This window comes from Athene noctua, chromosome 4, assembly GCF_965140245.1.
Source record: "Athene noctua chromosome 4, bAthNoc1.hap1.1, whole genome shotgun sequence".
NCBI classification, from domain to species: domain Eukaryota; kingdom Metazoa; phylum Chordata; class Aves; order Strigiformes; family Strigidae; genus Athene; species Athene noctua.
In genome coordinates this window covers 30416169-30443040 of record NC_134040.1, presented here as the reverse complement: position 1 = coordinate 30443040, position 26872 = coordinate 30416169, and the positions used below count along the sequence as shown (strand labels likewise).

The window sequence follows — 26872 nt, the reverse complement described above, 5'->3', positions numbered from 1 at the left end:
GAATACTAATTAAAAAAAAAAAAAAATCTATTTCACAGCTGTATGTGATCTGAAGCCCTTTGTTATGGACCAGCCATCTTCCTTCATTGATCTCTTGTTCTTTATATATTTGTTAAATTTCTATTTTGATTATTCAATTTTTATGTCTTTTTTCTTATATTTTTTAGGTTTTCTTGTGAACAAGATACTTCTTGCTATTTCTTATTCTGTGTTTTATTGTTTAATGGTTATTCATACTGTGTTTCTGTTTATTTAGGGATACCTATTTAATATGTTTTCCATAAGTGACTCATGAAACGTCTTTACTCATTTACCTTAAATTAAGCACATGCATATTTCTAGACAGCTAGTGCCATTTTTTATACTTGTATCACCCTAGGAAGTCTAGGCTGATTTGCTGTCTTCCATTTGCAGTATCTTTCATATTATCTCTGTTCCATTTCTCATCTTCTATAGAATAATTGTGTCTAGGTTATTTTGCTACATGTTATTTAATGATCTAATCTGATGTCTTTTTTCCTCCCCTGCACTTTTGTTTACATGCTAAAAGTACAAAGGAACAGAAGTGTTTTTTTACTTAATCTGTTTCATGTGATGCAAAGCACAAATTAAACTCTTAGCAACATTATCAGAAATTTCAGCTGAAAAAAAAGCTGGCAGACTTACCCATTGGAAGGCCTAGAGCAAAATAACAAGAGGAAAAAATATAGGTCATGTGGCTGGAATGTTTTTGGATCGATGCTGTGGTAGAAATCTTGGCTTAGCCTGAATTGGCCCATGTTTGGCTATGTCTCCAACTGTATGTCTTTGCCATTTTATAAGAACTGAATACAGAATGTTGAATTAAGTGGTGAATACTGATTGTTGAATTAAGTGGTAAAACTTCAGAGAAATCAAGGTTCACCAATGCCACAGAATACATAGTAGGAATTTCCACATTGACCTAGTTCTCATTCTCTTAAGGTCTAGCCATCACAGTCACTTTGTTGCATTTCCTTCAATAGTGTGTTCTTTTGAGAAGGCGTTAGTCTCCTTTATTGTCTCTACACCCTGGTATGAATTTATTTAGTAGTCCCAGATCCCAGTTCATTGACTTATGTGGTCTCTCCCCATTTCAGGCTCTGTGGCCGCACTGCCACTCCTGCTGTTTTTTATGAACTTACAGTAGATTCAACTGAAGCACAGGACTGTTTATAAAACCATAGAGCACAGATTGTATTAAAAATGTCTGAGCAGGTTTTCACTGCAGAAGGGACCAAAATGATTTGCTGGGAGTGGGAACAAGCACAACCATGCTTAAAACCATGTTAAATAGTTATGGTTGATTTTTGCTGTAGATTAACCACAATAGGCTAACATGTTTTCTGTATTTGATATGGTCAATTTAAACAGAGTTCTGAATAATTTTTAGTGCATCTCTAACAACATGTTTTTTCCAGTTTAAACTTGGCTTGGGTATACTTCAGATGGAAAAATTTCCAATCATTGCTTCTGCCATCATGTGAACTTCTTCCTGAGGAGACTTTCTATGCAAAACGTAATTCATCTGCAATGTGGCATTGTTTAGCTTTACTAAATAGTCTGATGGCATTTTTTTTTTCCTCCATGGAAGAAATATATCCTGCTTTGAAGTATTAGGTCTCTGTGCTTCTTACCTGTTTTCCTACTCTTCTTTTTCTATTAATTTAACAGTATCTTTCTGGAGACCTTAAAATAAACCAGACTGAAGTTGCCATTGATATAAGAAGACACAAGTCCTAATTAAGTCCATGGAATGTATGTCAGTTTACCCAAAGATTGAATTTAGCCTCTCTGTTTTGTTGGGAAACCAGCACACAGTGCTTTGTTTCATATCTGCAGCAGCCAAGGCCTGGTTTGGGGGAGTTAAAGCTCTATGATGAGCTATTACTAAGTGTATGTTGTTTCAACAGCGTACTCTGAAAATTGCTGTGCAATATATAGTTTTTAATATGAAGATCAGTTAGTGCACATCACGGATTTGTTTGGTTTGCAGTGATAACTTTGTTTGTTAAATCCTGATTCTTGCTCTTTCTCACAATATTTATAAGATAATTTAAATACTAGAAAGGATTTGTCAAACCACCTGACATCTTCTGAAGTAAGAAATCCTGGGCCTGGAGGAAAGGCAAATGAGTAATGTATGAGCAACCTGTTAGCAGACCACTTGCATTCTACTTGTCTAACGGCATACACTAAGCTGTAGTTTATGAAAGAGTAGGAGGTTACTTTTTAGAGATACTATCTTCCATGAATTCTAGAGGGAAAATTTTTTTCAATGTGGAAAATACTTCCTGCAAAACTGGAAAAACAGCCATTTCATTATGTTTGGGAACTTGACTTGAACACTAAAAACGTAATCGAAGAAAACTTTGCTTTGATGTGAAAGCTTTACAATGAATATTAATATGAAGATGGTTTTCTTCAGAAGTTGCACTAATCTTCTGTAGTCATGTTTTTGTTTTATCAGACATGGTTTTGAGGGTAACAGTGGCTGTTTGATTCACTGTTAATATCAGATAGGCAAATATCTATCAGTTTCCTCCCTCTTGGGAAGTCCGATGCTTTGCTTAACCTGTACGTCTTCAGCAAGACTGACTTTCCAAGCAGAGAAACTAATCGTCATATGGAACTTACATAATTATCACACTGCCACCTCCATTGAAAGGTAGTCAATAAATAATTGCTTTGTGTAAATCATTCCTTTTTCCAAGTTTCTCACTGAGGCTCAGCAGAGCCAGTGAGGACATATATATAATGTATCCCTTAAGCTTTGAGTGGAGCCTTGTGCAGGTAAAGTACTTCAGTCTCAAAGGGAATGTCTGGGAAATCACATACACTTGGTCTGAGCAATTAGCTATAAGCATGTGAGAGAAAAGAAGAGACTGGAAAGAGATCTGATAAGGGGATGTGAAGTAAAAAATTGGTGTAGCTTTTCTGGACACTGCCAACTTGAAGGAGCTGTTTTACTTTTGAGGCTTGCAAATTCTCAAAGAGCACCAGTGCTGAGTTTCATACCACTGATTCTGTTGACTAAAATAATCTTCTGATGTGTTGAAATGAACTAATAATCTAGTATAGAAAGCAGTGGTGGTGGTAGGTGCAGTAAGGAAACACAAATCAGACTTCGGGGAGGAGACAGGGAAGGGACACCAGAATTACTGTATTTGATTATCAGTAACTTTGAAAAGTTTAGCTAATGAAATCTCTGAGCAAACAATAAATTAAACAAACCTCAGGAACACAGGAAATCTCAGAAATTTACAGATGCTTTATGTGTTGGCATGTTTACAGGGGCATTTTACATGGTTTTATGAAAGTCAGTCAACTGTGCTGTTCTTGTGTGATGGAAATTCTAAGGTATATTAATGCTTTGCACTGCAGAGCATGCTCAGTAATGAAGTAAATGTATGATGTCAGTAAAGCTGTTATCATGCAGATTAAAAATTGGCTAACTAATAGATCTTGAATAAATGTATATAGGGAATACTTGTCCAAATGCAGCATTTTTTGTGAGGTCCTACAGGGATCTATATGCTTATAGAGTGGATAGGAATGATGACATTTGCTTTGGCAGCTTGCTTGTTTGCTTGGTAATCTAAGCTTGTTTAAAAATGGGCATTCTGATCGAGCAAAATTACAGGTAACGTAGAAAATTAAGTGGTGTACTTCACAGACCAGTAGTTGTGAAAGCAGCTTTGCTGTTGGAGTGAAGATGCAACTGAACATAATTTGCCACACCGAGGCAGTGATTAAGAGACGTAACAGTGCTTGGGTTTATGCACCCTTCATTAGATAGAACAAAATGTCAGATGTATTACATTTGCTTTTAATGTTTGTGATGTTTTTACTAGAATTTAGGTGACAGTCTGAAGCCCAGGTGATTGTTAAAGGCTGCTGACTAGAAGGAATTCAGAGAAGTTTCAGTAATGCTTAGAAAACCTGCCATATGTCTAGGAACTGGTTTATCCAAAGTAACTTTAAGGGTTTTGCATAAGAGCAACATGTATCTTTATGAGGCAAGAGGGTAATGGGATCCAGCTGTTTATGTACACAGTAAAAATAAGGGGGATGTGGGTGTGGGGAGAACCACTGGTGTTGAGACCTGTTCACTTCTAATCAGCCATTACTAGAGTGTCCAGGTCAGGCCAACTCCACTACTAGAACTGCAAATATTTTTATTGGCTCATGTGACTGTCATGCTTGTCCATTAGTAAGGCAGTTAGCTTGGCTAATTGTAGCTGAAAGGAAAAAATTAGTTTCTGTCTTGATGTTGTTCATAACTTTGTTTTAGAATCTTAATATTCTAAATAATTTCTTCACATTTTTTTTTATAGGGCACCAATGCCTCTGCTCTGGAAAAAGACATTGGCCCAGAGCAGTTTCCAATCAATGAACACTACTTTGGATTGGTCAATGTAAGTACCATTTTCAGTAGGCAAACATACACACTTTTGATGTTACTTAAACTTTGGTGGCTTCTCTTTTTTATCTCCCCCAATCCTGTTCTAAGGTAGAATTGTGGGGTTTTTGAAAAAGTGCTGCTTACATTCCAATTTTAGACAAAGTGAGTTGCAATACTGTATCAGATGTTTGAAGATAGCTTCATATACCCCCAGAGAAAACAGTTTATTGTTCTGTGACTATTTCCAGGGTTTAGAACTTACACTTCAATAAAATGAAAAGTCTATTTTAGCTGTGAAATGGGAGGGCGTGAGTGATGGAAGTATGTACAAGCTTAGGTGCAGCAATCTGCATTGGGGACTCTCTTAGGAAGAGCTTTATCTAAGGAGAGAATGAATGAGAATGGTGTTTAATTACTTGTTTATTCCCATATAAATATAAGAGATATAGTAATTCTTTCCACTGGAAACATTAGTCATTCTGCTACTGAGCAGTAAGACAGAGCACAGCAAGAGTATATTATTAATTTATAGAAACAAGCTTAACGAGATCCACTACAATAAATATATCTATTGCAAGTGGAAACTTTTACTTTGTATCCTAGTTAATTTAGAACACCATAGGTTTTCTTCTGTGAAGTGTCATGGGTGGGTGTGGAAATATATTCCTACAGCAGCTGCATGACAAAATGGCTGGTATGTGACAGAGGCACAGAAGCCAGAAGTTGAATGAAGCAACTAGTTTTATTGTGATGCACAGGGATTAAGACTGTTTTTAATTTTACATGGCAGTTTGGGAACACCTGCTACTGTAACTCCGTGCTGCAGGCATTGTATTTTTGCCGGCCGTTTCGGGAAAATGTATTATCATACAAGGCCCAACAGAAAAAGAAGGAAAATCTCTTGACTTGCCTGGCAGATCTTTTCCACAGTATTGCGACTCAGAAGAAAAAAGTCGGAGTTATTCCACCAAAGAAGTTCATATCAAGGTTACGAAAAGAGAATGGTAAGTGTAAAACTAGAATCCTCTTAGACATTCATACATTGATCAGGAAAGTATAAATAAATATTGGGCAATGTGGTCATATTAATCAGATGTTTAGGTTAGATTTGTAAATTGCTTTTAGTACTTTTGGGGGTTTAGATATTAATATTTTAGTATCTGTGTACATTATATCATGCTTGAAATAACTGTACCAGGTTTCATAAGTTCCCAGAGGTGGATAAATTTATGACATTTTCACAGCATGGTGGGACAGACTGCACTGTATAGTGAGCTACAGCTAGGAATAGGGTGATGCTCTACTGTAATTTTTTAATTATTTTTTTGTGGAGTATGACAGAAAGAGACATTGAGGGCAGTTGGCAGTATAGAAGCTGTGTGACCTAGGAACGCTACAGGCACCACTAGTCCAAAACACCCTGGAGGACAGGTAACTATACGTATGTGGGGATGTTCAGCATGTCAGCTGTTGCTCTTATTCTTAGAAGTGGTGGGCACAGTCTTACTTCATGAAGCATCAGGCCCTTTTTGAGTATTGGGTTGGCAACAGCATATGCCTAATCTTGTAGCAGTTCTGTCTAAGGGATATGAGGAACATTTTGAAATAAGGAAGCCTGCCACACAACTCTATTTCGGTCTTGATTCATATCAGTGTGTGTGGTATGCTTAGAAACAGGGGAGCTTTGAATGAAGAGACAAAGTACAAGTCAAACACCTGGAAGAAATTGCTTTCTGGTGACAACATATAAATGGGTAGACTGTTCATTTTAGAGCAGGCATTTGAAAGTGTGACAAAGTTAGCTCTAATTCATCTAGTGATAAATGCCCCCACACTGTTGGGAATCACTTTTAGGGACTGGATCTTATGTTTTCAGCTCTTTTAAATTAGGGCCACACTTGGTGTGTATTAACCTGCTTATGTGTCCAGGCTGAACACTGCAAAACCAAAGGATCTGTGCAGTATTTTCTGAAGAAATCCATGTGAGATTTTTCAGGAGCAGGGGGATAAAAATACACAGTTCTTGGGAACACAGATTCTTTTTTTTTTTTTTCCAACAGGCTGGGCAAATTAAGCCTTCACTGGAGAAGTCTTTACTAAATCACCACTGAGCTATTCTTCCCTCCTCCTACAAGCATTTCATATTGAAGAGGGCAAGTCTCTGCTCATCAGACTTGTGTGTGAAAAACTAACTTTGTTAGAGGGTGTTATTACTACTATTTGTAGTGGGTTAACCTTGGCTATCTGGCAGATGCCCACCAAACATGTCTCTCACTCGCCTCAGCAGGACAGGGGGAGAAAATAGAATGAAAACAGCTTGTGTGTTGAGATAAAGGCAGTTTAATAAAAAACCAAAAACGCAAAGGCCACACACAGAAGCAAAACAAAACCTAAGGAGATTTATTCTCTACCTCCAGTCAGCAGGTGATTCCAGCCACACCCTGGGAAACAGGGCCTTGGTATGTGTAGGTGTTGCTTCAGAAGACAATTGTCTTAATAATGAATCTCCCTGCTTCCTTTCTCTTAGCTGTTCTTGCTGAACATGAAGTCACGTGGCATGGAGTATCCCTTTGGTCACTTTGGGTCAGCTGTCCCAGCTATGTGCCCTCCCAAACTCTTGCCCAACCCCAGCCTACCAGCCTTTGGCAGGGGGTGTTGGAGAGGTGGTGTTGATGCTGTGTGAGCACTGCTCAGCAATAGCCAAAACACTGGTGTGTTACCAACACCCTTCTAGCGCCATGTACAAAGCACAGCACTGTATGGGCTGCTATGAGGAAAGGTAACTCCATCCCAGCCAGACACAGTACACTAGTATGTGTCAGCATCCAATGTCTTCAGTTTCCTCAGCCATGTGTCTTACTGTCCAGATGCTGCGATATTCCTAAACATCTGAGGGACTTGCAATATATGGGTGGGAGTCAGTGCTGCCTAAAGTTAGGCATCTAGTCTGTGGAATTAATTTAGGATGAGAAATCCTCTTGCTTTCTTCATTGACTGTAGTGGGAGCCTACACAGCCAACTCCAAAGAAGAGCGTAACCTTTCAGACACATAAAGTTAGGTGAGATGAAGCCTTCCCCCAAAGTAGCTTCACTGAAGCCAGCATGGCTGCAAAACTGCTCTTCTTTGGCATGATCATAAATACTTTGCTGAGCAAAGCCCAGTACATGTGTTTGGAAAGAAATAATGGATTTAGTTTGCTTTCTTGAAGGGAAGGTTATACTCAGCTTTAGAAATCTTGACTCTCTTCTTCACAGATCTCTTTGACAACTACATGCAGCAGGATGCACATGAGTTTTTAAATTACCTGCTCAACACCATCGCAGACATCTTGCAGGAAGAGAAGAAACAGGAAAAGCAAAATGGGAAACTGAAAAATGGAAACATGAATGAAGCTGAAGAGAACAATAAACAAGAACTCACCTGGGTGCATGAGATTTTTCAGGGAACACTGACTAACGAAACTAGATGTTTGAACTGTGAAACCGTAAGCATTGGGATAGATTTTTGTTGTTGTTGACCATTAATAGATAGATACATTTTATATATGTAAATATATGAATCTTTTCAGACATCTGAGAATTGTGGATATTCCTGTAGACTTTACTTCTTGAAGTGAGTATATTCTTTTCTAAAAACTTATTTTTTTAAGCATTACTTGGCTAACCTATGCCAAGTCTTGCTGTACTAATAGCTATCTATACAGTTAAAATCCTTGCTAGTTAATCAATACCCTTCCTTATTACTTTAACTTTGGGAAAAGGTGTTCACATCATTATTCCACATATAAGTGAAATGTTAAGAGGAATTTGTGTTAATTCAAACCTAGGAATGTGACTAGCATACAGAGGATTTGTTATTAACAAACCATATGGGGTTTTTTATCCGCTTAATATTTTCTAGAGGATGCTGTCAGTTTGAAGTCTCTTATGTTTGAAGTATGAATAGAAATTAGTTTTAGTTAGGAAACCAAACTGCATGTCTCCTATTGATTTCTGTGGTTTTCAGTTGCATGCTCCTACTTAAAGGGAAAAGAAATAATAAATAAAAGTTTCTTTCTGTGATGTTGCTCTGTGAAAGAGTAACACAGACAAGGGAAAAAATCTGGTTTGGGGAGAACTGTGACACTGATTTTCCAAAAAGGTTGGAATGAACCTCATCTAACCTTTGCTTTATAAAAGGTAGGTGTCAGGGATGAACTAGTTTTCTCAGCTCCTTCTGTAGATGATGGAGATTGCAAAGGAGCTGCTGCAGGAAGCTCTCTCCATCTGTCTCTAGGCTGTCTCATTTTAGCAGTATCAGGTATTCTGCTCCATATAGCTTGTCCTGGCTCCATGGTGTTACTGAGCTATTGCAATTGTTGGTGCAGCAGTCCTGTGAACTGGACCAGCAAACTGATCTGGCCTAAGAATAATGTGTTTTTAATTCAGACCAGTACTGCCACCAGGGACTTCCTCTAAAGAAAATGCAGCTTTAAGGTGGGAGAAGGTGCCCACAGAAGATATCTTCTGTCAGCAAGCTGAGGTTAAATACCTCATTTTAGAGAGTTAAAGTTAGGTGAGAGAAACCCTACCCAGGTCCTTTCAGGTGTGTAAAAGACTATATTCTGATATTTCTAATCATAAAGAATAGGTCTGTACTCCAAGAAAATATGACTTCTTCAGGAATTTGGGTCAGTGAGGGAGGAAAAAAGAGATGCAGTGATAGTCAACGTGAAAAAAGGGGTTGTACCAAGTTTGGAACAAGCTTGTATAAGTGAAACCACGAGAGAGAGATTGAAAATGGATTCTTTAATCTATATCAACTATAAAACCCCAAGTAATAACAGCAAATTAAAATAAGTGAAAGGGTAGAATTATTTTTTAGCTGACAAGCTTCTTTAAAAGATTGTAGCCTAATTCTAAACAGATATCCAGGTTTACTCAGACAGACTGTACTAAAATCAGGATGTGTCCTTGGGTAACAACAAAGCTGCACAATAACCTATTTGTAATTAAAAGTGACCAAGCTTTATGGAAAAAATAATGTTAGATATTGCTGCTGTAGGAAAGCTTGTCTGTAGCTTCCTATGAATGCAGAAATACTGTATACTACTCAGGATACTTTTCTGGGTTGTTTTTCTTGTATTATTGCACCTTGAAATCTTTGGGAAATAGTAAAATAGATTAAAAGATATCCCTTTGCTAAAATATTCATATGTAGTGCATGAAGAATCATTCAGATGCCAGCACTTCTTATTCTGATTTTCCAGCTACCTTTAATTTTGGTCTGTTATTATTCTAGCTCCAGCTAGCTCATCTTCCCCTTTCAGTAAATATTTGATGTTCTGAAATCAATAACAAAATTCCTAGCTTCTTTGTGGTATTCAGATGAAACACTATACTTGCCAAAGACTTTTCCAAAGACGTTATTTAACCTCTTTCTTGATACGCAGTGTGTCTGACAGGACTCCAATTCCAGCTGTAGAGACACAATGTTCTCTTAAGCTTTGTTGCTCTATCTTTCAAATTACAACTATATGTTTATACTGCAGTTGATTGCTGCTAGTTGTGTGGTTTTCTGTCCCCTGTGGGTCAAATCATGTCTCGGGGAGGATTTTTGTTTGAGGAACTGCTGTTCATTTTAACTGGGTGTGCATTATGCCTCTGTACATCTTTGATAATAACAAAATTCATCCTGCTAAAGGTGTTCCTCTGGATTCAGGACTCATATGGGCTGCACTCACCATGTTTATAATGAGCTGAAAGTAGTACATAACATTCACATCCGTAGAATTGCACAAACCTGAGCACGAGGGACTTGTGTCAGAACAATGGATTCAATTGCTCACTGAAGTTCTTGATTTGAACTTTACTATAATCTGATTTAGTTATTCTAAGGAAATGCAGTCATAGAAGGCAAAATATGGAATGTTCATGCAGCATTTTATAAACAGAATTGGTTGTTATGAATATGACTAAATTCATGTGCAGCAAGTAATTCTGCAGTCTTTTCGACTCAGTTGACAGTTACCTGTTTGGATGATTTTTTTTTTTTACATCATCTTCAAGATTTAAACACTTTTAAGTGAAAAATCATTTTCAAAGCAAAAATCAAAATCTGTCATTCTGAAAATTTTTTGGGTTACTTTATAAAGTAAAAACTATTTATTAGAATTTTTTTCCTCTCGTTCTGTCAAAAAAAATAATGGCAAAACTGACATGATTTTGCAAAATATTATCATTTTTCCATTTTTACCTTTAATCTTTTAATCAAAGTTATTGACCAGGAACAACCTTCAGTGGGGAAATGCAGCTGTGTCAACCAGAAATATAAGGCCAGCCTTCTGAATGCTCACTGGAGAGAAAACTTAAAGTGGTTAAATATGACATTTGTTGACAGATGTTTGTTTGGAAAATATCTTTATTACATCCTTAATAGTGGAAATACTTATGTAGGGCATAAACTGTGGTTATATATTGTGATATATTATACAAAGGGTAAATAAAATTCCAGTAAAATAAGAAACTAGGCTGTGTTGCATAACAAGGGGACATATGTAATGCACCTGTCACAGCTAATATAGGGGATGATGGTCCCCCATTAGTGAATAGTAGACTGCAGTCACTGGCCCATGGTTGGTGGGCTTGGATAAGTGGAATGGACAGAAGTTAAAATATATGAAACCTGTATTGGTAGAGTTACTAATAAAAATAGTGACATTGACCTAGAAAAAAATTTAAATGCATTGAAATGAATTAGTTTTGTGTAATTTCTGCAGAAATTGCTCTATCTTTAGCATTTGAACATAGGTATAAACAGCGTTTAAATGTATGGCGTTTTACTAAGTCTCTGTTTTACGTGTGTATTTTTTGCAACAGGTTAGTAGCAAAGATGAAGATTTTCTTGACCTTTCTGTTGATGTGGAGCAGAACACATCAATTACACACTGTCTAAGGTAAACGAATGCATCTCTTTGACAGATAGTTCTGTCTGACTTTGTTAAATTTTCTAAGTCTCATAGGTACAGAAAAGACAAGTAGAATAACATTGGGTTTTGAGCTTTACCTAAGCAGAAGTACTGTAAACTGGATGTTTCCTCTAATGGCAAAATATCCATTAATGTATTTTGGTTTACTCACTTTCTCTTTCAATGTATGTGTTTGAAAGAGAAAAAAATCATCTCTTGGGGAAAATAATTGATTGCCTCGTCATCTGGAAGAATTGCTGTGGAGTAATAATTGGCTTCAAAGGGATTTAAGTTTGCTTATCAGTAAGCTTCTGCTCAAGTGCTTTGTTGATTAGGACTTATGTGTGTATTAAGTGTGTGCTTTGCAGAATGAGTACTAGAGTCCCTAGAGAGCAAAAGATTTCAGAAGTCTACATTTCTGCTGTATAAGTTTCTTCTTCTGTGTCTCATCCTAAAATTACAGGAAGAAGTTTTTTATTCTAAGTTTCAGTTCTGCTCCTAGTATATTCTTAACTATTAAACAAATACTTCAGAGATCAAAATAATTTTCAGACTTGCATGGATGACTCATCTGAGAGATTTAAAGTATCTGGAGTTTTGGCACTGATACAATAAATCAGTACCTAGATTTAACACCATATGTTACTTCTCTAAGGTAATGATTATCAATTAGTTAAATTACTCTTTCAAGTTCCAAAATAGCTACCAAGTTTAAAATTGCATTTAAAAGTGATTCTGGAATGCCTAGGAAGGGTTGCCTGGCATCTCACCCCAAACTGAGAATTAGAGAAAGCATATGAGCTACTAGCCATTTCCTGAGTCAGAAAGCAGTGGTTTCTGTGTGAATACCACAACTGTACTAAGTAACTTCTGCTACATTTTAAAGTGCTAGATCCAGTAAATTTCTTCTTTCTCAACTTCTGTTTTGTCTCCTGTAGGACACTGTAGTAGTTCTTAGCCCTCAAGTAGTCCACACTGCAGTAACTAGCCTAATTTTAAAAGGTGAGCAAACTGAAGAGTGGCTTTGGAAAGGAGTGCATTATTTTCTTTCTTTTTTCCTGTTGTCTTTTTGTCTGTTCATGGTCACTGATAATTGAATCAGTATTGGTACTACAGGATTTTGTTTGCACATGTTTAAGTTCTTCACTGTAGCTGCTATGTTGAACTTATTTTTGTCAGCATTACTTAACCTTTCCCTACAGTGTTCAAAGTCAATTGAAATCACACTGACATGCAAGGAGGCTGAATTGTGCATCTTCTGAGGTCCTTTATAATCTGAATTATTATTTGAAAATACAGTTACGGAAGACTGATCACTGACTTTTTCTTACAGCTTACTCTGGTGAACTTGTTAAGAAACTGTTGCTGTACATAAGTTACCATGTGCCCTTCAGCATTCTCCAATTTTTAATTTAATTTCTTAGTTGTTAAGCTTCCTGGAAATGTTTTGTTTGGAAAGGCTGTTTTATGCGAAGGCACAGAGCACTTCAGTAAAAGTACCAATAGTATTTCTACTACTGAACAGCCAGTGGCTGTAGCTTCCGATGTGGAAGAACTGCTTCTGCACTACTGCAACCAACAGGTGAATGGTAGAGTTAAGAGGGACCCCAAGAGGTTAGCCCCTATCTCTGCCTCAGACAGCATGCTTGTCCAATCTGTTCCAAAAGGTCTTTCAGTAGTAGTATCTGAATTGCCTATCTCAGTTCTTCCTGTTCTTAATACCAACAATTTTTTCGTGCTGTGTAACATGAATCTTCCTTGTTTCAGTTCAAGCCCATTTCTACTTGCTCTGTGTACTCGGGACATAAACCAGAGGTTGCTCCCCTTCCTCTTAGCAGCAGCCTTTTACATACAGGAAGAATGTCATCACTTTCTTTTTAAGTTAAACAGCCTAAGGTCATTCAACCTTTCCTTCACAGGCTATCTTCTCTAGTTCTCTGCTCATGTTCATTACTCTTCCGCCTTCTGTCCAAATGAATCTCACTCTTGAACTCTATCTTTCTTGAAATGTAGTTGCCTAAAATTAAGCACAGTATTACAGCAGAGATCTACACAATCCTGAGAAGAATGGATGCCCTAAAAGTTGTTTATACATCCCAGTAAAGCATCTGCCTTTATTTAACAGCATAACATGTTTTTTTCAAGTTTGTCTGTCATTTCCTTTGGAAATAAAGGGAAGCAAACCCCCAATTTTTCTTTTCTTAGGGTGGGAGGTGCAGGATGCTATTTACAGATTAAACGAAGAGTCATCATCTATCATCTATTCTGATTGTTTTTTATACTATCAACATATCTACTTCTGTTTAGAAAACATATATTTGGTTAGAATATGTATTTCCTCTCATTGCTCTATGGCATTATGCAGTATCAAAAAAAGTGGAAGTGCTTTTGTGGTTTCTGTTAATAGGAACAGTCAAGTTATTACTGTTTCTGGAGATTTTGCTGGTTTGGTTGTTTGGTTTGGGGTTTTTTTTTTTGAACACCTGCTTTGCTGTGTCTTTACAGCTTTAAGTGCTTCTGCACTGAAAAGGTAGATTAAAGAAAAACTGTGCAAGATAACATTTAAGTAGAATGTATTTCTTTACTGCTACAGATGAATGTTCTTTTTAGTTATTTCTGTAGCTTTTCAGATTAAAAAGGTCCTTGTGTCATAAGAGGTCCAAAGAATACAAGCCTCTGGCATAGTCTAACTCCACAGGGTAGACCATTGAGCCTGAAGCAGTAGAAATCTGATAACAAATACAGTACATATCCATTATTTTTATTTCCACTAGGAGTTGCAAAGTTTACCAGTCCATTTGATCCTGACTTTTAACTAGTCTGCTGGTGCTTTTTTGTTCCACTAAGAATTTTCTCATCTCTTAAAATAGAAAATTTGTATTATTTATATATATAAACAATAGAAAACATCTTTCACACTGTAGCATAGAGGCTGTAGAGAGATAGACTGTGGAAGCAAAGGAGCCAATGATAAATTAGCATATCTTGAGCAGGTGTATTTAAAAATTCCTTTCTCCTGTTAAAATACCATAAAAACAGAATGCAGATTGACCTGTTTATGGAATAGGAAAGAGTTAGAAATGTCTTGATACTAGCTCTGCAGGTACAGAGAGAAGTTCCTCCTTGTACATGCAGACTTCGTGTGAACTCTAGTCAATGATCTGTTGTTTTAACTGTTCAACATCTAATAGAAGTGACACACTGAAGATTCTCGATTGATGAAAGAGCTACTGAAGTTGCAGTGGTAAAAGGCAGCAAAAGCATCTAATTCTCACCTGCATACATCCCTTCCTCCAAGGAAAGAGTTACTGCTTATAAATATGCCACCAGTTTTGTTCCTGGTACAGAAAAAGGAATTAATATGCACTGAATAAGTGAATTAATAGTGCCTCTAAATTCTGTGACTGTGCCTCACCTGCTTTGGAAGAATAAGGTAGCAGCCTGTCAGGTGGAAATAGAAGACAAAAGAACAAATGCTAAGGGACATGTAAGGGAATGTCCCTCAGCTTGTCAAGTATTTGCATATTTCTCTGGCTTTGTCAGATGTAATTCCCATAGCAGTCAACTTACCATTTAAAATGTTAGATATTATTGGTTTCAGAATAATTAATATATTTTAAAAGGAATTCAGAAACTCTGTGTTTAATTCATTTTCATCGAGGTTTGGCATAGAACAAACTGGTATCTATCAAACTTCTACCATCTGTACCTGTTTCTTTATGTTAGAAAAGTATTCTTTCCATTGCTTTACTTTGAGGTGGGAAGGAAACTAATAAATTCCACAAGTAAGTTTGTTTGGTTGGGTTTTTTTTAATTGAGACTTTAGACTTTGAAAAGAAACATCAGGCTCTTTCCTTAACAGAAGACCTAAAATTTACACAAGCACATTCTACTGAATCTTGCAGCATTATGCTGCCCACACATATAACCCATCTCTATTTTTTAAAAGTTTCATCTCTTCACTTATGATTCCCTGAAAGTTACCATGTTTTTCAGAGGAATTGGCCGAATTCAGTTAATTTTGGTCTTTAAATTCAAATATGAAATCAGATATCAGAGATCAGTGTCTACCACTGAAGCAAATCCTTTCCAGTGATCATGTTTTATTCTTGTTTTATATAAAAAAATATGATTAAAGTTTTGTTGCAACTTATCTTTCAAGAGATGTATTTTGTCCTAAATTTCAGCACTTTCTTATCAAACTGTTTAAGACCATATAAAGAAAAAAACTAGTAAAAGAAGTCTCAGTTAGTATAAATATTATTCAGTCATATGAAGTGCCTCTTTGTCATGCTCTGTCAACCTTAAAGAACTTAAAACTTGAAAATAGAAAATCCTCCCCTTTTATGAAGTTATGTAAATAACTTCTAATACCTATTCCTCAGCAATCTATATAGTCTTCAGGTCTCCCATCTACCCCTGTGGTGATGATGCCAGGAAGAAATAATCAGACAGAATCCTCCCTTTGCCTTTGTAAGATGTTTCTGGTGCTGCCTAGTATGAGAGTAGGCTGAACTTACAGACAGTGTGGCTTCAGTCCCTGTGAGTGTGAACTGAGACAGCAGAATGGAGTTTGTTGGGTCTGAATTTGTCTGGAGTTCAGAAATCTATTGGGTACAATGTAGGTGCAATCAACAGGATACTTCTGTACTTCGGATATATCTGTTTAAGGGTCAAAGTCACAAGAAAACCTGTGTGCCTGAAGTGGAACATAGGTGTTTATGTCTGCATTTACAGTTCTCCAAATACCTGCTCAGCTGCAATGTAACACTAAAGGTGACAAAAAATTACTGTAATTTTTTTTACAGTTAAGTTTTTTTTAGGTGCCTAAAATTCTACTCCAAAGCATACCAGCACTGTGACTTCCAACATATCTTTTCTGTGAACTGAGAGGCACTGTCAAACCAGCCTTCCTCTGCCTCTCTCACTTCAAAAGCTCAATCCAAGTGTATTTACTTAATTGGGATTTACAAAATCTTCTATACTAGCTGATGCTTTCCTTTTTAGACAACGACAAGGTACAATCAAATAACTTGTGGATGAAACTGATGCAGAAAACTGAGTTAAATTTCTTTCTTCTGTGTAAGAGGATTCAAACCTATATCACAGAAGAACATCATAAAATGTGAGCTATTGGGGGATGACAGATGTGCATTTGAAGCTGTTGAAGCTGCAAATAATTTTAAAAGGGACTGAATGGATTGAGTGACTACACCCAAGTCTAGGCAGCCCCTTGACATGTAAGAGACCAGGATCTAAGTCCCATTTTGACATACCTGACCCTCCACCTGTATCATATGGAGGGCCTCAGCTCCTAATACAGGGCTGTCATAGAAGCCAGATACCTTAAGTGCTGTTGCAAACCCCAGCAGAGTTGCTTTAGAGGTTTTAGAAAACTGGACTCAGTGGAGAGAGAATTTCATCCTCTGTGTCTTTTTAGGGTTCCAGTTAATCAGCCCAAGTGGGGCAAAAGCATTAAGATCCTTTAAGAACTGATAATTGTATTTATTTACAGAGACTTCAGTAACACAGAGACATTATGTAGTGAACAAAAATACTACTGTGAAACCTGCTGCAGTAAACAAGAGGCACAGAAAAGGTAAGTGAAGAGCAAACTATTTCACCCCGTCCCTCCTGGGCTTTGACAAATCTCCTTGATATTTGTTGTGTTTAGATACCTCAAAGTCTTACACCACAGCTGCATTCTCTTGTGTGGGCTGGAGAACCTACAGGCAGGTTCAAAACTATTACATGTTTCTTAGTGTAGAAGCTACTGCTAGTTGGCTACTGTTACTTACAAAGTGCTTTTATAATGAAAACATATACTCATTAAGGAGAGACAGAATGCCTTGGAACTGATCAGGTCTTTATCATATATTCTCTAATGGTTTCACAGGATGAGAGTAAAAAAACTGCCAATGATTCTTGCCTTACACCTCAAGAGATTCAAGTATATGGAGCAATTGCACAGGTATACTAAGCTGTCTTATCGTGTAGTATTTCCTCTGGAGTTACGTCTCTTCAACACATCTGGCGATGCTGTCAACTTAGATCGGATGTACGACTTGGTAGCTGTTGTTGTTCACTGTGGAAGGTAAGATACATTCATGTATATCTCGAGCTATTACCAGGCATTTGCCAAGGGCAGAGGCACACCTGACAAAATGTGGGGAGAGTGGGAAGGAGGATGTAAACCCTGCTGCTGCCTTGGCTTGCCTGTGTCTTGGCCTGAACCTCTTAGCCACCCTTCCTCATAGCAGATCTGGACTTGTTTAAAAAATAATGTCTCAGGACTCCAGAAGTCACAAGATGGGCTTAAATTAATGGACCGGTCGCCTTCCTCATTAACCCACTTAAAGACCCTGGGAGCCAGGGCTCTGTGAGGGTCAGATGCTGCTGGCATGTAGGCCCGACAACAGATTACCTTGGTCTCCTGTCAAGACAACGAAACTTACAGCTTTAATAAAGCTTCTCACATATGGGGTATTGTCAAATATGAAACAAACAGAAAAATCCTTGGGACTCTAGGAATACAACTTGTTGTCACTCTAAGACTTATGTAACTAAATATTCATGGTTAATAGCAAACAATTTTCCCCCTTAAATTTAGTTCATAATGTTTTTAAAATATTTGCAGTAGTTGATGCCTGCCATGAGCAAATTCTTGAATGTTCTATAGGTTAATTTGCAAATGGTTATGACACAGTGGGAAACAACACGTTTAGGTTTCAGTTGATGAAGTCTTTGCAACAAGTCAGTAAAAAGGTGAAAGCATTTACCTTGTACCACCAGGGCTGGGTTTACTATGTTCTGCATAAGTTATAATTTAGTCTGCTTGCATATAGAAATGCAACTTATCAAAATGGCCTCAGTAGTATCCTCTAATATTTTGGGGTTTGTGTTTTTACTTTGCTTTCCAGTGGACCGAATCGGGGGCATTATATTACTATTGTGAAAAGTCATGGATTTTGGCTTTTGTTTGATGATGACATTGTAGAGGTCAGTATGCTAAAGTTCATGAGCACAACTTTTGTGTTCATGTTCTCTTCTCTATTTGGGGTTAAAATTCTGATCCAGATTCAGGTATAGATTATTAGTCTGCAAAGCCATAGTTTGGTTGTAATGTGAAATTTAGCTCAACTCTGTTAGGAAGCAAAATTGCAAACAAAATTATTAAGCCTGTAGTTCATACTCTGTCAGAGGGGGTTGTTTTATTTCAGAGCAACATCAAATGTTTTTAATATCAGACTTTAATTTGGAATATTTTATATAACTAATGAAATCAATTTAATTAATTAAAACCTAAAATATCCAGGAACTATGTTGCAATCCTTGACACTATCACTTGGCAAAATTGGAGTTGGTAAAGCTAGCATCGCTGTCACATTTTAATTTTTGAACAGCTGGGAAGAGACAAGAGAGTCTGGATTCTGTAGCTGATCTGGGTTTGTCTGAATGTGAATTACAGCAGGATCTGGCCCACAGCGATTACAGAATCTGTCTAAGCATTCTGCAGTTCATTCCTAAGCAAACCCTCTATGTGGCACCTTGGCAAAACTGAAGTCTTGAGTCTGGTTTCCCAGGAATAAATCCAATGGAGAAAGTAGAGACTGGGACATTGGATGGGACATGTCTTGAAGAGGGTTTCTGGAAGTTGCAGAAAGATGGAGTCATATTTATGTGTTTTAGAAATGTTCACTACTGCATTCCAGAGTGTCTCTGTTATTGGAGAAAGCCTAATTCAGTTTGCTTCACTGAGTCAAACATTCCTACTGATTTCTTTGAGTGAGACCAGTAGGGCTTACCCCCTGAACATTACCCTTCCACTGCTTAAATTGCTAACAGAATTTGCTAATTGCTACCCTGAAACAATTAACCGAATTTGTCTTTTGTCTTTATACAGTCATTTAATCCATATTTGGTATTTCTTTTACCTAACAGCACACTGAAGTTTATATTTATCTTGCAGAAAATAGATGCTCAAGCTATTGAAGAATTCTATGGTCTGACCTCTGATATATCAAAAAATTCAGAGTCTGGCTATATTTTATTCTATCAGTCAAGAGAGTGACTTGGCAAACTGTGACAATTGCACACCATGATGCTGCACACAAAAGAAGGTGATGGCCCCCCTTGAACTGACTTTTACACAGACCACATCTTGTACAGTTGAACAACGATACACTCTGTCTCCTGTTAAATGGTTTATGTGATATTGACTATAACCGTCCTTTTTTGACATGCGGAACTTTGTTTCGGGGAGGGTGGGGTTGTTTGTAGTTTTTAAGTCTGATTGAAGAGTTAATTGCAGTCAGATTTTAGTGGAATTTATATGGACTAACATTTACAGATAAGATTTGGATGTCAACTGTTAAACCCAATCCAGCTAGAATAGTATTTTATATGGAAGTGTTCATTGCATTTAGGGCAAAATTGTTTAAAACTTTCTAAATGGCTTGGGGTGTGTTGATTTACAAAACATTCCTTTAAATACTTCCTGACATACTTATCCATTTTAAGTGTAAGCAAAAAAAATCTGTTTCATGATGATCGAAACCGTGGTTGTATAGGGGATTTTTTTACATGTTACTCACTGCTGCAGGAAAGATATTCTTCCAAAACCATTTAAGCTTTGGATGGTTAAAAACTTTCAGTGCATAACCTCTGGCCTAAAATTCACAGAATCATCTAGGCTGGAAAAGACCTTGAAGATCATCTCGTCCAACCATTCACATAGAGGGATTTAAATTACAGTGGAACTAAGTAATTCTGTATGTCCAGTCATTTTGTTTATCACGAGATAGTAAAGATGAGGTAAGATTTCAGAACTTAGGGAGCACTAGAATAAAGGGGGTAAGATGACACATATGACACAGAGCTAAATTACATTTATAGAGACTGACCTTATCTTTCTGTTGAAATTATATCATGGGTTGTTTACTTAATTGAGTTTGCAGAGGTTGTGACACTGCTCACGTATAATATATCCATCAGGACTGAAATTACACAGTCCATTTAAATAAGTGTTGCTTGTACAATAGATAAGTCACAGCTTGATCCTGCAATTTTCTGAACATCTGTAGGTTCCATCTTAATTTCTCAAGATAGAGTCAATTTCTTAGCAACATAACATAATACATAACAACCATTAGTTTACACACACTGTCACATATATATCATCTCTATCATTTTGGCCACATTTGACAGTATTTGGGTCACCACAGAAATAGATAGGGCTCTGGAGTGTCTGATTTTAAAAACATCAAAAGACTTAGTGCAAAAGTCTTGTTTTGTGAATTTGGTTGGCACTGGTCATACACTCTGTAATAAAATTGCTGAACTCACACACTGGAATTTGACAAATAATGAATGTAGAAGCAAGTATCAAAAGGGTATGAGAAGGGATTGACAGCAGGTTGAAGCAGTGGTAATGCTGAGTAACTACCTTGCCGGGTTTGACAATTTCATTCCATTACACAATTCTTGAACTTCAGTAGCCAAATTCCTATTCCAATGAAGTCAACAGCAAAAGCACTATTATTGTCTTTAGGGAACAGATGGTTTTAGTATTTACAAGGAAATAGTCTCATCTCAAAATTTATTTTTACCTGTTACATTTCATTCACTCTCATTAAGTATTTATTAGACAATGTTGCTTTTGGTCCTCCTGTTCTTTAAGAAGCCTGTCTGCTACTTTATGGCTAACACTCCATTTCAAGAAATGGCTTTTGAAGTGCAGCCAAATCTCATATTTGAGTCTTCTGTAGGAAAGATAATAACTTTTTTTTCATTGTAATCTACTCTGAATGTGAAATATCTTTTGTTAAATAATGGTGAAGATGAAGTAATAGCTTCCACTGTAACATCAACTGCAGTTCGGTTGGATTTATCAATGGCCATTTTGTAAACTAAGGAAATGTAGCACTTTACACTGAATGAGAAACAGAAGTGGGCTTTTCATCTAACATTATTTGTGATTTATCATATTACTATACTGATACAAGAAAACAGACATAGAATGTAACCCTAGAGTACTTACTTGGGTGAATAATAGTAGTGGTCTACATCGAGCACTCACGTGAATGAAGGCTGGTATGCAGGCTCAAGACAAGCATAATTGGGATGCAGCTCTAGTTCTGTTATTGATGTTAGACTGAAATGTTCCATCTCTAATACAGAAGACAGATGTCTAACAGGAGACTTCAACTCTACTGAGGCCCAGGAGCTTTTCCACTGAAAAGCTAAACCTGCACATCCCTCTTTAATGTGTTTATTTATAAGCATTCAGATTTTCCATACAAAAATACAATAATCACTTGCTTTTTACAATGGGTAAGGTTTCCTCGTGAATGAAGGCACTTTCTAGATCAGCATTAGCCAGTGCTGGTCCAAAGGTCTGTACTTCACAATTTACTACTGAACATTCTTAGAGCATTCTTCAGTTTAAAAACAAGCAACAAAAAAGATATTCTTAAGGCATCATTTGAATTTATATGAAAAGTAATTTTTAATAAAAATAATTTTTAACTCAGTTCCATTTTAGGAAGTGTTTTCCATATGTGAATTGATTTTTTTAATGTTAATAATATTAATTAATATTTAAATGCTAAGGTACAGGATAATAATCTTCAGTTTTCTCCAGCTTCAAGACAGCTCTAGGTTGTAAAACATACAGATAATCGCAGTATGTTATTGAGAGTAAAATTACTGGAATAAGCCTTTCCATAAAGTATGAAAAAAACATTTTAAATTCATGCTAGCCCATGAAAAAAATCACAGCACTGGTATCATACCAGTGGTCTGACATCAACTCTAAAAAATTGCGCAATACCCATTTTATGCTAACACCAGCTAAACTAGTCTTGACCTCAGTCCAGCCAAAGCTGTCCATCATGGCTGTATGAATAGTGCCAGTCTAGGCAGCAAAACTTCTATTCTGTGCCAAATTAAGCACATTCACACCGGTTTTGCAGGATTAGGATCCTCACAGGAACGATCAGATGATGTAAAGTATTTTAGTCGATTAAAACTAAATTTTAAAAAAACATAATCCTCTTTCTCTTATGCTTATGTATAGATTTCCAGTCCCTTATGAAAGAATGGAAAAATATCTAGGACAATAAAACCTTTTCAGCCAGCAGCTAGAGAACAAAAGTGTAGCACAGATGTCTGATAGTATTCTGTGCTTCCCTAAAATGACTATTTTTGTGGTGTTGGGTTCTGAGTATAGTAGGCCTCATGACATCTGAAGTTTTTTACTTGTTTCACACGCTGTTGCTGAGATGTGTTGTCCATTTGTAAATCTTATTACTGTGTTCTTACTTAGAAAAAAGAACATTTCTGACCTGTGCTGTTTTTCCATGGAACCCAATGAAGCACTGCAGTGCTGATGAATCAGTTAACTTAGAGGATGAGCTCAGACCTCAACTTTTATGTTTCACAGAACAGGCTGTCAGGATTTTATGTAAGTTCTATTTTGGGGACATAGCAAAGGGAGGCAGAAGAGGGGAGGGATGGAGAAACTATACCAGTGAAGCAGAACGCCTTGTTGAAATTAAGTCCCAAAATTGCTCCTGTCAATTTTATTTTAATAATTTAGTTACCTCAGAGCAGTAGATTACATCTTAAAAGTCTTGTTCCTTTAACAGTTGGAGTAAAGAAAAAAGCAGTAGGTGTTTCCTTGCACTAGATTTAATGAAGATATTAAAGACCTAACTAAGCTGAAACTGAAATTCACATTACATGGTGGGTCCTAAAGTGCTACCACAACCTGTCTTTTCTCTTCAGACATTACATTTCATTTATCCATCTGTTAAAGCATCATGTCCTTGGGACCTGAGCCGACAACTTGCAGCTGCCAGTGATTTGATGCCTCTCAGCAGCAGATCCTTCTTGTTTTGACTCTGTTCTGCTGCTTGTGGCTGACAAGTGTGAGCAGTATCTTACAGCTGAATGTGTACTAGAAATTTTAAGACATTTTGGCTGTGTACTTGTACTTTGCTAGTACCTTTTATCAGTATTTGTTTTAATTTATTTCTGTTTTGTTGGTCTGTTATTGTATTTGTATAATAACTTACATAGTTAATATTAGTTTTCTGTTTTAATTTGTATGTACTTTGATTTTTTAAAATGTAATCAACCTAAGCACTTTAAGCAAGAATGTCAATATTGTGAAATTCCAATCAGCTTAACATTTTGCCTTTGTCTTTTTGCTTTTGCAGCTGTTTGCTTGTGATCCAGCATCTCAAATTACAACCCAATTGTCATTGTTAGGCTTATAGTCCTAGTTGGGTTATAAATTTGAGAAACCCAGATTTATTCGTATGTATTTGTTCATACCTAACTATGATGCAGTATTTACTATGTGTCTGCTACACATAGCAGTATGTACCTGATGACTTGAACTCAGAGTGCACATTTCACAGCCTTTTGTTCACTCTGCATGCTAACTTATCTGAGAATGACTGTAATACTTTAATCTGAGGCACAGTTATCAATGACTGTAATTTAGAAAAGCTCAACTGCTCACAGGAAAATTATTGGAGTTAGCTGTCGATAAGCTGATGATACAGGTATTGCTCTCTTTGCCCTTTTTTCTGTGCTCTGTACAGTCTCACATATGAATAATCTTAAGAGCTGCATTTATTCTTGGCCCTTTTGTGAGTACTAGGCAGGAGAACAATCTTTTTGCATCTTCCTTCTCTCCACTTTGGGCTCATATGAAGGGAAATGATAATGAAGTAGGATAAGTGCTGATGTAAAAAAACCCGACACCATCTATCAAAGACACTGGATGCTTCTTAGAGGCCAGCATCTGTGGTATCCATATCAGAAAGTCACTGACTTTCTGTGTTGTTAATGCAAGCGTTAGTCTTAATTTTTAAGACTTCATGTTCTCTTTGATCGATGAAAAGACCAGGGCTTTCTCCTGTTGCATCAGTGCTGTTGCTGGGGTGTTTCTTCTCAGTTTAACATGGTGCTTAATATTTAAATAGCCCTTGGGAAGCCTCGATAGACACCCTTTTAATTTCTTTCCAGTTAACATGCATTACTTCAAAGGGATTGATTGAACCTGTCCACAAGATTTATTCAAATTAACATACTCCTTTTGCATACGAGGTCAAATAACACCTATCAGGAGGTATGTGCCCACCTGGTGGGACCATCTGGGCTAAGCCCACACTTTTTTACACAGTAATGATTCTTTGCCCCCTAGGAGGTTTGCTTGCAGGCTTTGCCTGAATGACTTAATATGAAACCGCACATAACTCCCTTTATTCATGGTCTCAGCGTTGCTATAATTCTCTAATAATTCTGCTTCGTTTGGTTATCAAGAGTGGGACTATTGCACAATGTAATATAAATTAACTTGTGTGTGCCATTAACAGTGGTCAGTTTAACAGCCTAATGCTCATGAAGGCTGTTGCAGGTGGCAACTTCACTGTATGTAAGAATATTAAGGAATAATTGAGGAGCTGGACTGGCATGCAGCTTCCTAACCCTCAGCTTGTACCCAGCTGAAATTGGTGCTCCATCCTCTAGATAATCTCAAACCTTCCTCTAGGGGGTCCGAAGTGGCAGGAGCAAATCCTTTGTGAAGACACCTTGCAGTTCACCAAAACACCTTGCTTGACACACTAAATAATGCACTAAATAAGTATGCAATCCCTCTCTCCTCGCTCCCCAAAACCTCATTAGTAGGTATACATTCCGTAAAGAGGCTGAGCTTAAACCTCAGCTTTGTATTTGCAGCAGTGTTCATATTTGCAAATGTCCCAAGACAGATTTTGTTCACATACTAAATTGTTTCCTAGTCGTCTCTCAACAATCATTCTAACAGCAAGAGCAATGTCTGTGAAGCCATGTTGCAAGTTCATGGAGACAATTTTCTAGCTTTGGTGGCTTTTGCTAAAGAAGACCCAACACAAGCTCTATAACGTATCCGTGACTCTTTAGGAGTAAAGTCACCATATGCTTTATGAATATGAGTGTAGGGTAGGGGGAAGAAGAGGAAGAAATATGGAAAGGGATGGGTTTTCAGAGGCTCTGAATATGTATATGTTTGTAAATATATAGTCCCTCTCTACCTTGTCAAAACAATGCAATCACAATAAAAGTACTTAAATATTTTGTGCTAGTTTTTTTAATGGAGTGAGAGGTAGTACAATTATTAGGCACACAATTGGGACACAAAAAAATGCTGAATTTCTAGTAAAGTGTACAATAACATGGTGTATGTGTACAGTTGATTATCTGTTCTTTTTAATCATGTACTTGTAATTAAACCGTGCACTACGTGCAGAACTGTAAGATAAATTTCATGTTGGTTATTAAGGTTGTAACATTAAAAAACCAGTATTTTCTCCTGTTAACATGTTTATATTTTACATAAAATAAACTCCCTAGCTGATCTTGCTTCCATTCAACTTGCTTTGAATTCATCTGGAGCCAGACTAAGGCTGAACATTGATGCTGGTTGTTTCACAACATGCTTCTGAATGTCAGGTATCTGTATTCTTACAGATGTCAAGACTGCTGATGCTTGCTTTTTATTTCATTTAATGGAGTCATTGCATTTTAAGTGACTTCAGAAAATATTTCACCACCTGCCTTCCAACTGCCTCTGAAGTATCTTAAGGGAACATATTCTGCATGCAGTTAGTGAGTCATCTTGGTGGAATATACATATAATTGTGTGACTGAGCTGTACCTAGTTAAAGCACAGTACTGACCTTGCCAGTGTTACTGAGAACAGCTAAAAATGAATAGAATAAAAAGCAGCCAGAATTGAACTACCTTTTGCATCAGGGAGCAACAAGAACCCCAGGCCCTTTAGCCTAGGATTTTGTCTGTGGCTACTGGAGTGGGAAAGAGTTTTGATAATGAGATCTAAATTTCTGTCAGAGAACTGAAAGTTTCCTGTAGTTTGCTCATTTTCCTGAAGTTATTCATTAGCAAATTTAATTTACTCTCTCAAAAGCAAGGTAAATAAAAGGCTGCAGTTTCTTGCTCTTGTCTAAATGGATTCTTCTTGTTCCTTCAGAATCGTTTAGAGAACCAAAAGCAAACATAACTGTCAAACTGCATGTTAAATTGATAGCTATCGTGCTATAAGATTTATGGCACATCAGACTGTCAAAAGGACTAGGTTGAAAAACACTTCACATCTTATAGTACAGATTTCCTCTCAAATTAAAAACCGTGAAGAACCTTCAAATTTATTCCTAGGTTATTAGAAAATAAGCTTTTAACTGCAAGATGGAGACAGAAATTTAAAACACAGGACATGACTGAAATAAATAAATGGCAAATCCATACTTTTAAAACATTTTAAGGAAATAAAATTTATAGTGCACATATAAAGAAACCAATAAAAGTTTTCCAAGAGCAGGGTTCACAGTCACTGTATGTGGGCGCCACTGGAATTGCTCTCACTTCAGAAATGCATTTTCCCAGAGCTGTATGATGTTTTCCTGGGTCTCTGCTCCTTATTTTTTCATAT

The 26872-nt window shown here is 37.0% G+C and overlaps 1 protein-coding gene across 3 annotated transcripts in view; it reads left to right on the top strand.

The window, feature by feature from the left end:
• Positions 1-25796, top strand: part of USP46 (ubiquitin specific peptidase 46) — a 34530-nt gene extending 8734 nt beyond the window's left edge. For 2 of the 3 annotated variants that reach the window (XM_074904801.1, XM_074904800.1), the window contains exons 2-9: positions 4356-4436; positions 5214-5427; positions 7679-7908; positions 11282-11358; positions 16886-16969; positions 17267-17464; positions 18291-18369; positions 19340-25796. In XM_074904801.1, coding sequence (XP_074760902.1) covers positions 4356-4436; positions 5214-5427; positions 7679-7908; positions 11282-11358; positions 16886-16969; positions 17267-17464; positions 18291-18369; positions 19340-19441 — 1065 coding nt within the window. In that variant the 3' untranslated portion in view covers positions 19442-25796. The remainder of the gene's footprint in view (positions 1-4355; positions 4437-5213; positions 5428-7678; positions 7909-11281; positions 11359-16885; positions 16970-17266; positions 17465-18290; positions 18370-19339) is intronic. The other variant, XM_074904802.1, reaches the window with a different exon arrangement.
• Positions 25797-26872: the final 1076 nt, after the last annotated feature.